The sequence below is a fragment of the Triturus cristatus genome, chromosome 2_2 (genome assembly GCF_964204655.1).
Source record: "Triturus cristatus chromosome 2_2, aTriCri1.1, whole genome shotgun sequence".
NCBI classification, from domain to species: domain Eukaryota; kingdom Metazoa; phylum Chordata; class Amphibia; order Caudata; family Salamandridae; genus Triturus; species Triturus cristatus.
In genome coordinates, this window is record NC_140582.1 from 859,872,389 (window position 1) to 859,885,432 (window position 13,044).

At 49.1% G+C, this 13,044-nt stretch overlaps 1 protein-coding gene across 1 annotated transcript in view; it reads right to left on the bottom strand.

Annotated features, from left to right (window-relative positions):
- WDR19 (WD repeat domain 19) overlaps positions 1-13,044 on the bottom strand; it is a 992,607-nt gene that overhangs the window by 582,536 nt on the left and 397,027 nt on the right. Inside the window, exon 17 of the mRNA XM_085642250.1 lies at positions 11,325-11,529. Within this exon, the coding sequence (XP_085498376.1) occupies positions 11,325-11,529 (205 nt within the window). The remainder of the gene's footprint in view (positions 1-11,324; positions 11,530-13,044) is intronic.

Consider the following 13,044-nt stretch of genomic DNA (forward strand, 5'->3'; position numbering starts at 1 on the left):
AGAGGCTCAGAGCTCCAACTACCAACTGTAGGAGAGTAGGGTCTGCCATCCTATGGTCACCCCAAATTTTTGCTTTTGCTTCACTGGTTTTATGACTTAGCGTGGCTGTGGGCCTGCTAATCAGACCCACAGCCCTGCTGCTCTCTCCCTAAATTAATGCCAATGCACACTAGGTGCATTACCAATTGGAACTGGTTCACCTTATTGGACCCTGTAACAGTGTACCCCAGGTACCCAGGGCATAGGTGTATCCCAGGCCTACCAGGGGCTGCAGCATGTATTATGCCACCCCTGGCCTGGCCTTACTATTTGATACAACTGGCTGATCACTCAGCTGGGGTAAGTTGGTGTAATCACCTCTTACTTAGATATAGTATATCTATATCTCAATCAATCAATCAATCATAGGCATTTGTACAGCGCACTGCTCACCCGGAGGGTCTCAAGGCGCTGGGGGGGAGGGAGTTCCATGTCTTGGCTGCCAGGTAGGAGAAGGATCTTCCTCCGGCGGTGGCTCTGCGGATGCGGGGGACGGTGGAGAGAGCGAGGCTGGCGGAGCGGAGCTGGCGGGTGGGCTTGTGGAAGGTCAGGCGGCTGTTGTGGAACTTGGGGCCCAGGTCGTGGAGGGCCTTGTGTGCGTGGGTGAGGAGTCGGAACGTGATTCTTTTGTTGACGGGGAGCCAGTGCAGGTCTCTCAGGTGTCCAGAGATGTGGCTGTGTCGGGGGATGTCCAGGATGAGTCGTGCTGAGGCGTTCTGGATCCGTTGGAGTTTCTTCTGGAGTTTGGCGGCGGTGCCGGCGTAGAGGGCGTTCCCGTAGTCCAGCCGACTGGTGACGAGGGCCTGGGTGACCGTCTTCCTGGTCTTGGTGGGGATCCACCGGAAGATCTTTCGAAGCATGCGCAGGGTGTTGAAGCATGAAGACGAGACGGCGTTGACTTGTCTGGTCATCGAGAGGGAGGAGTCCAGGATGAAGCCTAGGTTGCGTGCGTGGTCCGTTGGCTTGGGGGTGGCTCCCAGGGCGGGGCGCCACCAGGAGTCGTCCCAGGCGGAGGGTGATGATCCCAGGATGAGGATATCTAACATATATGGACACATGGTAACCTATCTGTCACTCCTATGGCAGGCCTTAACAATCCTGGAGGCAGAGTGCTTGGTCTCATGTGAGATGGTGCTCTGGCATGAGCTGAACCTGTCTGCAGCTTTCGGAACAACGTCCTTTAGCTGTTTCATGATATTGCCATACCATATACTCTTAAGTGCATTATGTACCTCACGGTCAAATGCTAACTTTGGTTTGGCTTTATCAAAACATGTCGAGTAAGGTGTCATACGATTTGGAATACTACCCCCTCGCCAATTCTGGCGACGGAGGTAGCATTCCACCCTTCTAGAGGGACACGACATGTACCTAACCTGAAACCTGGGTAAAGTTAGACAGAGCCTCAGCATCACAAAATGGATGCTGCCACCACAGACACAAGTCTGCCCTCCTGCTGCTGGGAGTCCTTCCAGCTTGGGAGGTGTGGACAAAGGGTTTCCTGTCAGGGGAGGTGCTTGCACCACCCCAGACAGGATTTTGTGTAGTGGGTTAGGGAGGGCTGAATAGATTGAGACATGCCTGGGGCACACAAGGTGTCCCTGTGCATATGCCAGTTCAAACTGGAGCTGGGGCACTCCAGCCCCAGTCCTGACGCGAAACTGGACAAAGGAAAGGGGGTGTAACCACCCCCCTTCCTGGTCCCCACCCAGAGGAGGGACCTAGCAGGTAATCCGGCCCCTAGATTTGGAATAAGAGTAGGAGCTGTGTCCCAAGACTTCAGATCATCCTGAAACTCGACTTTAATAAGAAGAACTACTGGACTAAGACGTTCTGCTGCACAGAAGACTGAAGAGAATCTCCCTTGTGGCCAAGGAGTGACCACCCTGTGAATACAGGCACCATCCAGCAACTCAACGACTGCTTTGCCACCGCCTCCCGCCGGAGACCGAGCCCAGAGCCCGACAAGACCCAGACTCCCAGACATCTCTGAGCCAGATCCACAGTCCCTGCAAAGAAGAGACCCGTGGAGGCACCGAGAGACGTGGGACCGGCCATCTTGGAACGTCCACGACAAGCTGACTGCGCAGCACCTGAGGCATCCTCAACGCTGTGCTTTGGGCCCTGAGAAGCCCCAACACCGAGCAGCATTTGCACCAAAGACCAGCCCTCCAGCATCCACGAGATCTGCGTGGGGCCCTTTTGCTTTTTGCCACTCGACGCGTCATCCCGGTTACTGGCCCGTTGGCTAGTGGCCATCTTGGTGACGAAAACTACAAGTAACACTGCTGGTCTGGTTGCTCCAGACTGGCCCTTGCTCCTGTGAAAAGGAGCAGCCCCTCTGACCTTGCTGGTCAGAGTACCAAGCTTTCTTCGATTCCTGCGTGGCTTGCATTAGCCAAGGCCTGTTTGCTCCGATCAAGAAGCCGACACCGCCATCAGCTAGAGCCTTCATGGGACAGCTCGTGAGTGACTCCTGGACGTCGTCGACCTCTTCACTTCCACGTGGCTACGGAGACAAGCTTCCTCTCTTCACCTGTTTGCACCCGACACCGCCTGGTTCCTTCCTGGTTCCACGCCGGTCACTGGCTAGTGACTTTGAACATTGTCCCCTCTGCTTACAGGTCGTCTACTCTTCAGATCCATCCTTGGATCCACCCGAACTCTTCCTGCCTGGCCGCCTGCAGCATCTTCATCCTCAGGCTCCATAACCTGCACGACGAAACCCGACGCACTTTGACCCCTATGCACCCGCTTCCTGTGGGTGAGGTAACGCTGGCACTCCGGTGCTCCTGGGTAGAGAAATATCTCTAGTGTCTAGGTTTCAAGTTGTTAGGTTCTGGTCCATCCGGAAGACTCCTTTTCCTTTAACTTTGTGACTTTTACGCACCCATTGTAATCAATAGGTGCACACGTGTAACTTTTCACACTGCACACGCATCCTGTGGGCCTCCTGGTCACTAACTACAGTTAGCTCCTTGTCGTCCCAGCGATTCCCAAGGCCCTAGGCCTTCCTTCCTTTCTATTCGTGGTTCTTATACCACTATTTTAGTATATGGTTTAGCTGGCCACCTGGCCCATCCATAATTGTGCAACTTTTGTATATTTAAACACTGCCTTGTTTTAAACGAATGTGCTTCTGTGCTCATAAAGAGTATAGGGGATACTTTTAGTAAATACATTGAATATGCTACTTACCAGTATGCATCTGTTCTTGGCATGTAGGGCTGCTGACATTCATATCTGTGCATAGATCGCCGCCTAGTGTTGGGTCCGGATGTTTGCACGTTGTTGTCCTGGAAGAGTCTTCGAAGTATCACGAGATAGGTGACTCCTCCCCTGGACCACAGTGCGCATGGGCATCCTCTCCATCATTAGATTGTTTTTCGCCATTGTGGCAGTGATGGAGTAGATACGGTAAGTGATGACCATGCTATACAGTAATTCTGTGAGCTGCAGCTGCTACAGGCGCCGGGGAGGAGGGTGGACGATATGAATGTCAGCAGCCCTACATGCCAAGAACAGATGCATACTGGTAAGTAGCATATTCAGTTCGAGGCATGTGGGCTGCTGAATTCATATCTGTGCATAGAATACATAGCAGTACCTTCTATTAGCGGCGGCTACCTGTGCCAGCTGCAGCAGTCTGAAAAAGAGTTTTGAGAACAGCCTGTCCTACAGCTGCCTGCTGTTTTGAGCGTACATCTACACAGTAGTGTTTGGTAAATGTATGTACAGTGGACCATGTGGCTGCTCTACATATTTCCTGTAAAGGAATGTTTCCCAGGAAAGCCATGGACGCCCCTAACTTTCGTGTTGAGTGGGCTCGTGGGGGAATCGTTAATGTGCGTTTAGCTTTTTGATAGCAAATTTGAATACATTTAACAATCCATCTGGCTATACCTGCTTTGGAAATGGCGTTGCCCTTGTGTTGTGGAGAAAAGGCAACGAAAAGTTGTTTTCTCTTCCTAAAGACCTTAGTTCTGTCTATATAGTACATGAGGGCTCTCTTTACATCTAGTGTATGGAGCATTCTCTCTGCGACATTTTGTGGATTTTGAAAGAAAACAGGCAGTTCAATAGTTTGATTCATGTGGAACTGCGATATCACCTTGGGCATGAATTTGGGATTGGTACGTAGTACAACCCTGTTTGCGTGAACCTGTATGAATGGCTCTTGAATGGTTAGTGCCTGGAGTTCAATAACTCTTCTTAACGAAGTGATTGCCACTAGGAAAGCTACTTTCCAGGTGAGGAATTGAATCTCACATGAATGGAGAGGTTCGAAGGGTGGACCCATCAGTCTGGTGAGGACCAAATTGAGGTTCCACACCGGTGCTGGTGGGTGTCTTGGGGGAATTACTCGTTTGAGTCCCTCCAAGAAGGCTTTGATGGCAGGCACTCTGAATAAAGAGAGGTGCTGCCTGTTTTGGAGATAGGCTGCTATTGCGGTTAAATGGATCCGTATTGAGGTGTATGCCAGATTGCATCGGTATAGGTGTAAGAGGTAACAGATGAAGTTTTGAATGGATGCGTCCAGCGGGTTAATGTCATTGTTGTTACAATAAATGACAAACCTCTTCCATTTAGCCGCATAGCAAGCTCTGGTAGTGGGTCTTCTGGCCTCCTTGATGATATCCATACAGTCAGGTGGCAGGTTTAGGTAGCCAAACTCTAAGACTTCAGGAGCCAGATTGCCAGGTTCAGCTGTTGCGGATCTGGGTGCTGAATCTCGCCATGGTTCTGCGTTAAAAGTGCGGGTTTGATCCGCAGCCTTTGATGCGGCACCACGGAAAGTTCTAGAAAGGTGGTGTACCATGGTTGGCGCGCCCATGTGGGAGCAACTAGGATGAGTGTCAGTGAGTGTTGTCGCAGTTTGCGTGCCACTAGAGGTATTAATGGCGATGGGGGAAAAGCGTACGCAAATCTGCCGGACCAGTTCATCCATATCGCATTGCCCTGTGACTGTGGATGTGGATGTGGGAACCTGGCGGCAAAGCTTTGGCATTTTGCGTTTTCGTTTGTGGCGAATAGGTCTATCTCTGGATGACCCCACTGTTGGAAGTACGGTTGGAGAACTGACGGATGTAGCTCCCACTCGTGCATCTGGTGGCTGTGTCTGCTGAGCAGATCCGCCATCTGGTTGTCCTTGCCGGGGAGGTGTTCCGCCATGAGGAATATGTTCCTCTGAATGGCCCACTTCCACATGCTCTGAGCCAGATGAGACAACTGTGGAGAGTGTGTTCCTCCCTGCTTCTGTATGTAGTACATGGCAGTCATGTTGTCCGTCCGGATCAACACGACTTTGTTGCACAAGTGTACTTTGAATGCCTTCATGGCTAGGAAGATTGCCATCAGTTCCAGAACGTTGATGTGCATCTTCTTTTGTTGCGTTGTCCATAGTCCCTGCACTGTGTAAGTGAGTACATGAGCTCCCCAAACCTGGAGAGAGGCGTCTGCTGTCAGTATTATTTGTGGAACAGGCTCTTGGAACGGTCTGCCCTTGCAAAGGTTTTGTGGATTCCACCAATGCAGAGAGTTGTATGCCCGACCGCTCACCAACACTAGGTCTTTTAGTTGTCCGTGAGCCTGATTCCATTGACGTGCTAAGCACTCCTGAAGCGGGTGCATATGTAGTCTCGCGTGCGGCACTATGAAAATGCAGGAGGCCATCATGCCTATCAACTGTATGAACACTCGCGCAGGAAGGGAGTGTTGAGGTTTGAACTTTGAGATCAGCAGTTGCATGCTGTTGATCCTCACTAAATTTGGCTGAGCTGTGGCTGCCAGAGTGTTTATGGTCGCGCCCAGGTACTGTTGTACGTGTGCGGGTTGGAGATGTGATTTTGGGTAATTTAGTGAGAATCCCAGACTGTGAAGAAGGTGAATGGTGAGGGACATGTGGCTGGCACATTGCTGGGCTGACTTCGCCTGAACAAGCCAGTCGTCCAGGTAAGGGAAGACGTGAATGTGTTGTCTTCGTAGATGTGCCGCCACTGTTGCTAGGCACTTGGTAAAGACCCTGGGTGCTGTTGTCACTCCGAAGGGGAGAACTTTGAACTGGTAGTGATGCCCCTGAATAGTGAACCTGAGCTATTTCCTGTGTGAAGGGTGTATGGTTATGTGGAAATACGCATCTTTTAGGTCCAGTGTTGCTAGGAAGTCTCCCTGTCTGAGTAGCGGGAGAACCTGCTGTAGGGTGAGCATATGGAAATGCTCTGAGAGAATGTAGTGGTTGAGGGGTCTCAGGTCTAGTATAGGTCTGAGCGACCCGTCCTTTTTTGGGATTAAGAAGTACAGAGAGTACACCCCTGTCCCCTGCTGGTTGACGGGCACGACCTCTATTGCACCTTTTTGCAGCATACTTAGCACTTCCTGCTGCAATAATGCTAAGTGCTCTACGGACATAGGACGGTGCCTTGGCGGTATGTTGGGTGGAGTGGAGGTTAATTCGAGACAGTAACCGTGCTGGATAATGTCCCTGACCCACCTGTCTGTGGTGATGGTTTTCCACATGGACAGGAACCGCTGGAGTCTCCCCCCGACAGGTGTTATGTGGTCGGGGGGAAGGGAGAGGGCGTCGCTGTTTGTTTTTGGGTGAGGACCTGGTGTTGCCGTAACCACGTCCTCTGCCCTTGGTGCTGGAGCCACGATATCCACCTCTGTTGGTTTTATCGTAGGTACTCTGTGTGCCCCCTTTAGTGTATTGCTGCTGTGACCCCTGGCCTCTAGCTGCTCCTCTATTCCCGGGGCGACGAAAGGAGCCACTACGAAACTGCTGTGTCTGCAGAGCCCCCATTGATTTCGCAGTGTCAGTGTCTTTCTTAATTTTCTCGAGGGTAGTGTCAACTTCAGGGCCGAATAAGTAGTCGGGGTTGACTGGTTGATTTAAGATGTTGCTCTGAATCTCCGGCTTGAAGCCTGAGATTCTCAACCATGCGTGTCGTCTCAACATGACGCTTGTGTTGATTGCCCTTGCCGCTGTGTCGGCAGCATCCGGGGCGCACTTGATGGATGCATTGGTAAGGAGTTGTCCCTCTCTGATGAGGAGCTCCGCTGCCTCTTTGTATTCATCTGGCAAATGTTGGAGTAGTGATTCTAGTGTGTCGTAGTGGGAACGATCATAACGGGCCAGGAGCGCCTGTGTGTTGGCAATGCGCCAGATGTTTGCTGCTTGCGCTGCAATCCTTTTGCCAGATGTCTCCAGCACTTTGGACTCCTTGTCTGGGGGAGGAGCATCACCTGTTGTCTGCGAATGGGCTCGTTTGCGAGCGTTAGCAACTACCATGGAGTCCAAAGGTAACTGACCCCTAATGTACATAGGGTCTCCGGGTGCAGGCTTGTATTTTTTTTCAATCCTGGGGTTTAGCACCCGTGCCCTGGTTGTTTCCTTAAAAATGTCTTTTGCAGGTTTGAGAACTCCTTTCAACATGGGCAGAGTCTTGACAGTTCTTTCGGAAGAGGCGAAAGTGTCCACAAAGAAGTCTTCTTCGACAATGTCAGAATGGAGTTCTACTCCATGATTGGCAGCAGCCCGTTCTATGAGGGCATTGAAGGCAGCAGTGTCCTCTGTGGGAGATGTCTTTGTGCTGTAAAGCTGCGTGTCATGGGTATCTGGCGCGGTACCCTGGTCTGTAGGGTCATCCCATGCCTGATCTGGGTCTTGCAGATGCTCATCAGGATTGACATCCCCAGGGTAGATGGTATCATCTCCCATATAGTCCTCTACTGCGTCCGTCTCTGAAGGCGTAGGAGAAAAGGACTGGGGATCCTGATAGGAGGGTTGTAAGCGTTCATGAAGAACTGGTTCCGACCCCGCTGGCAATTTGTGCTTGAGAGGGATTCTGTAGGGGTCCAATCCCCTCTCTGGCGTGATTTTCCGCTTGCGGAGCATCAGTTTACCAGTGTTGGCGTCGATGAATTGTGGCTGTGAAGGCTCAGAATCTGTGTGTCCAGTAGACGGGGACTGTGTCTGGCGGACACGTGTTCGGATCTCGAACATCTTCGGCGCCGTGGACGGCGGCAAGCCAAAAGTGATGTTGGTCGGCGCCGAGGGTGCTTTCGGAGCCTTGTGCGTGTCGAGGCCCGACGTGGATCGGAGGGCTGCCTGTTCCCTGATGCGTTGCAATGATGCCGCGACTTGTTGCACGGAGAACGCAGAAGGCTGTTTGGAACCGGTCGGCACCTTGGAGGTAGGCGTCGACTGCTTTGGAGCCATGGGGTCATCGATCCGAAGAGAGGTATCGAGGGTTGTTGGAGTCGACGACTTGGCGTGTGCCGCTGTCTTTGACGTCGACGCAGATGGGGCGGCCACTTTGACTTTGGTGGTCGGGGCCGACGGCTTCGGTGCCAGAGGCCGAGGCGCTTTGTGGGGACCGAGGGCCTTTTTCTTCGGGTCGGCACCGATATCCGCTGCAGTGAGCTCGGCGCCGAAATCCCTTTTACTGCGTTTGGGGCCGACGGCCTTTGCTGGCGTCGAAGGAGTGGAGGGCATCGAGGCCTTCGAGCCGATTACAGCCAGTTTCACTTTTGGTTTCGGTGGAACTGGTGCGACGATTGGTTTCTGTTTTGCTGAAGGGAATCCAGTCGTTTTGGTTAATAATGGCTCGTGCGGGATGTTCGAGGCCGGCCTGAAGGCGGGGCCGAAGAACTTTGAGATTGATCTCGGGTAAGGCCCGGAGGCGATCCCTCGACCTGAGCCTTATGATGACGCACTTTGTCGGCCTCCGTATCGACGGGTGGGCCTGGCTCCTCGCTAGAGCTATCTTCTTCGGCCCCAAAGGCCTCATCGTAGTCTCCTACCTCGTCGATGACTTCTTCCCTTTGAAAAAGCACCTCATCGTCGTCTTCCGATCGGGAATCGTGTTCGGAAGCGGGGCTGGAGTCTACTTCTTCCACGCTCTCAGCGTCCTCGTCTTCGGTGCTGAAGATGTTGGCCGGGGCAGGCGCCGATTGCTGCGCTTCTAATCTCGCTGCCCGTCGATTCCGGAGAGTCTTCTTCGATCGGAATCGGGCACAGGCCATACATTTCGACTCATCGTGATCCGGTGAGAGACATTTGTTGCATACCGGGTGGACGTCGATGTGTGGGTATTTTGCGTGGCATAAAGGACACCGTTTGAATGGAGTCCTCGATTCCATTGTCGATGGAAGTTCGATGTTCGGACCAAATGGATCCGAAAGGCTGGAAGAAGGTTCTAAAGTAGTAAAGAAACTAGTCGATACCGAATGGGAACAGTACCGACGAAAACTAAAGGCCTTTTGGCCTTAAACCGAATTTTCCTAACTTGAGCTAAGATAAGCACATCCGAACCCAATGGCGGAAAAAACCAATCTAAGGATGGAGAGGATGCCCATGCGCACTGTGGTCCAGGGGAGGAGTCACCTATCTCGTGATACTTCGAAGACTCTTCCAGGACAACAACGTGCAAACATCCGGACCCAACACTAGGCGGCGATCTATGCACAGATATGAATTCAGCAGCCCACATGCCTCGAACACATATATTTTGAATATATATCTGTGTGGTGTCCTTTCATTCGGTATTCAAGGAGGTTACATATGGTAAAACAGCTGGCTTCACATGCCCTCAAGAGTTTAGCCTGCAGACTGCACTGTCCACGGTACCACTAGGATAGCTGGTCTATCAAGGTTGACTTCAACCACCACCATAAGGGTTGTTTGGCATGATACAAGGTGATCACTAGAATTAGTGAGCAGCATATACCAGGCCAACTTCTCACACCAACACTCACTGTAAGATTTGATTCTCTGTTTCTTTATAACATATTTTATTGATTTGGTTACAGACATAACCATCATCCATGTACCAAAGCTTATATAATCCAACATTTAGGACTGATAATATAACAACTGTATTGCGGGTGAGTATTTGTTTACAGCAAAACAGACTATATTACCTCCTGGAGTCGCTCTATCCCCCTCCCAGACAGGTGTCTAGTTACCATACGTTCCTACTTCATCATCCAGTGTTTGTGATACTGTACCCCTCGAATCCTAGTGAATTTCCCTATATTGGCGCCATTCGGACCATATTTTGTAATGTTTCTGTGGGCAGACCCTTACCGCATAATCCCACTGTCAGATTTTCACAGTTTGGTAAGTGTAACAATTGGTGGCCTCATGAACAGGAATCACAAACTATAAAACATCAATGAACAGTACTGTTGTTAATAAACAGCTTGTTTCAAATCATTTTAATGTGTGGTTTACTTAATTTCAGTCCTTTGATGCAATGTGTGCGATTTTGTCTGGGGATCGCTTATTAATCTAGTAGACTGCTTGAATGCCATTGCACATACCAAAGTGTGCATTTTAATTTTATACCAAACAACCTTCAGATGGTTAGATTGCCAAATTTTATTTTTTTCTTCTATGATAATTTCACTCAGATTCATTGCATCTTCTAATTCCTAAATTCCTTTTGCTAAAACGTTTACTTGAATGTATATATGAAATTAGCACTCCACCGATCCCAATGTGCTCTCCCCTCTCTCTGCAGGTTATGATTGTTCTATTAGCCTGGACTAAGGCCAACACTGCCTCCCTGTTTCCTGAATGAACCCAAACTGGGAAGTGAGGAGTAAAAGGTAAAGTCATGTCAGCTCTTTGGAGAATGGTTGTACCTCGTTTTTCAAGCCCCATCCCATTTAAAATATTGTGACTTCTCTGTTCTGATCGATGAAGGCAGCATGATGTTTTCCATACTTTTCACTGAGGAGACCAGCTTGGTTCAGTTCATGATGGAGGAAGGCCTGGAGACCTACTCCCACTGTTCATTGACATAGAAGGTTGGTTTGTTCCCAAACCCACCCGTAAGCACTACTGTCTGTGGGAGCCGGCCAGCTCAGTGGAGTCCTTGCCTTGAAAGTAGATGCTACGTTCTGACCTTGTGCAAAGAGGTAATGAACCCTGGTCTGTGCAGGAAGCCCTCCACAAGACGTATGCTTGAAGGTGACCGTCAGCAATACTTTCTGATCCACTTTTGGTACAACTTATGTAATATAAACTGTGGCTATGACAGGACCCCAATCTATTGGAAAAACATTCTGTATGGTGACAATGAATCTTACGCTCTCATGCTGTTTTCACAATTGTGGATGGGAAAATGTTAAACTCTTGAAAAATTATAAAAATATAAAGGAGTTCCTTTAACTGATTGGTAATGCCACAGATGTACTCAGTTGCTTTCATCAACCTCCATTGTGGTAATTTGTTATACAAATTAAATCATAAGACATGCAACAGCAAAGAACAGGCTTACCTTTTTAGTGTTAAAGTCTGTGTCAGCATCTGTTTCAGGTCATTAGATCCAGACTCTTTTAAATTGCCAAGGAAACTGTGGGTGTTCAAATAGAAATTGTTTGTTTTTCCACTCTGTGTCTGGCATGTTAACTCCCCATTATGTAGCATTAATGGTTTATGTGAAAATGGCAATTTTGTCCCTCCGGCCAATATTACTTTCGATCCTGTGAAAAAAATCAAACAAATGAAAGCAAAAATAAATTCTCTGTATGTTTTTGTTTATGTTCACTGGATGGTCAATTACAAATAAGTGGTATTATGTGAAATGTCCTGCATTCACAAATTCAGTAAAGATAATTGATAAGTGATAGCTGTTTTTATCAATGCCTGTTTATAGGATGGGCAAGTTGGTAGTGTTTATTGAGATGAGGGATCAAAAGGATGTATAGAACCTGTCATTTAAGATGTCAGCCACCCAATTCACTGATTATTGTACATCTCATAAGTAAAGATCACTTACGATAAATTGATGCCTTCAGGGAAAGTTAAGCGGCTCTACAAACACAAATAGTGCACCACACGCTACTTAAGGGTATCTTGAAACTTTGTTCTCAGTAGAGATAGGATGAAACCCATTGGAATTTTCCATAATGACTCAGCCGACTGATCATCTCTTCTCAGTTCAGCGAGGTAGGAATGCTCAAAGAAGCAGTATAATTGTACAAATCCCAAAACTCCTTGAGACCCTAAGAACTTCACCCCCAACACCAGTGCAGTTTGGACAGTTAAAGGCGAAGTGTAAGTCAATTCATTGTGTCTACATAGGGTTCCATCAGAGGATGATACTTTCCAAGTTGTTGGACCCCAGACTCTATTCATTATTGCGCAACTGTGAAGTACTCTCATTAATTATGCAGAGGACTCAGAAGCATAGAGGGCAAATGAGTTCCCTATATTTTGTCAACAGAAGTGTCAGGAAAGATTCCCAGTCAAATTCAAAGGATTTGAGTCTATGCTCCAGGGCGAGCATACATTTTCCATAGCTAATATGTCCCCAAGACTAGACATCGATTCTCTCAAAGTCCGGACTGTCTGCTTTCCACCAGATGTGTAAGAGTGTCTGGTACTCCACAGCCTCTCCAGCATTCGCCCCTCTTGTTTTTATCTCACAACACTAGTCTCTATTGGGTGTAGCCTCTGTTGCATTTCTTTCCCCTTGACATCAAGCATGTAAATTCTGTCATATTGTGAATCATCTCCCATTCTCCATCACTGAGCTCACTCACCTGCTCTTTTTCCCATCTTTTACTGACCAGGGTTTTCCCCTCGGGCGTCGCTTCCTGCAGCATCCTATACAATGGTTATATTATATGGTTATTGTGACTCCTGTCTTGCAGCAATTTCTCAAAGCTAGTTAGCAGTCTGGAGGCTCCACTTCTGACCTCGGGTTGTAGAACCCAGGGTCAGACTTGTAGGCAGCGAAACCAAGCAGTCTTTGGTAGGCCATATAGCTTCTTAATGTCCTCAAAGGGTTTGATGGTCCGATTTAGATGAATGAGTAAATGAATGAATGAGGTAGATTTATAGACGATGCAGCTACTCAGAGGCGTCCTGGCGCTAGACCAGAAAGCGAAGTTAGACCTGAAACAGCCAAGTTTCCAGATTTTTTCTGAAGAGAGAAAGGTTTTGAATGCTACAGATTGAAATTAGACGAGAATTCTAGGTTTGGGCAGCGAGAT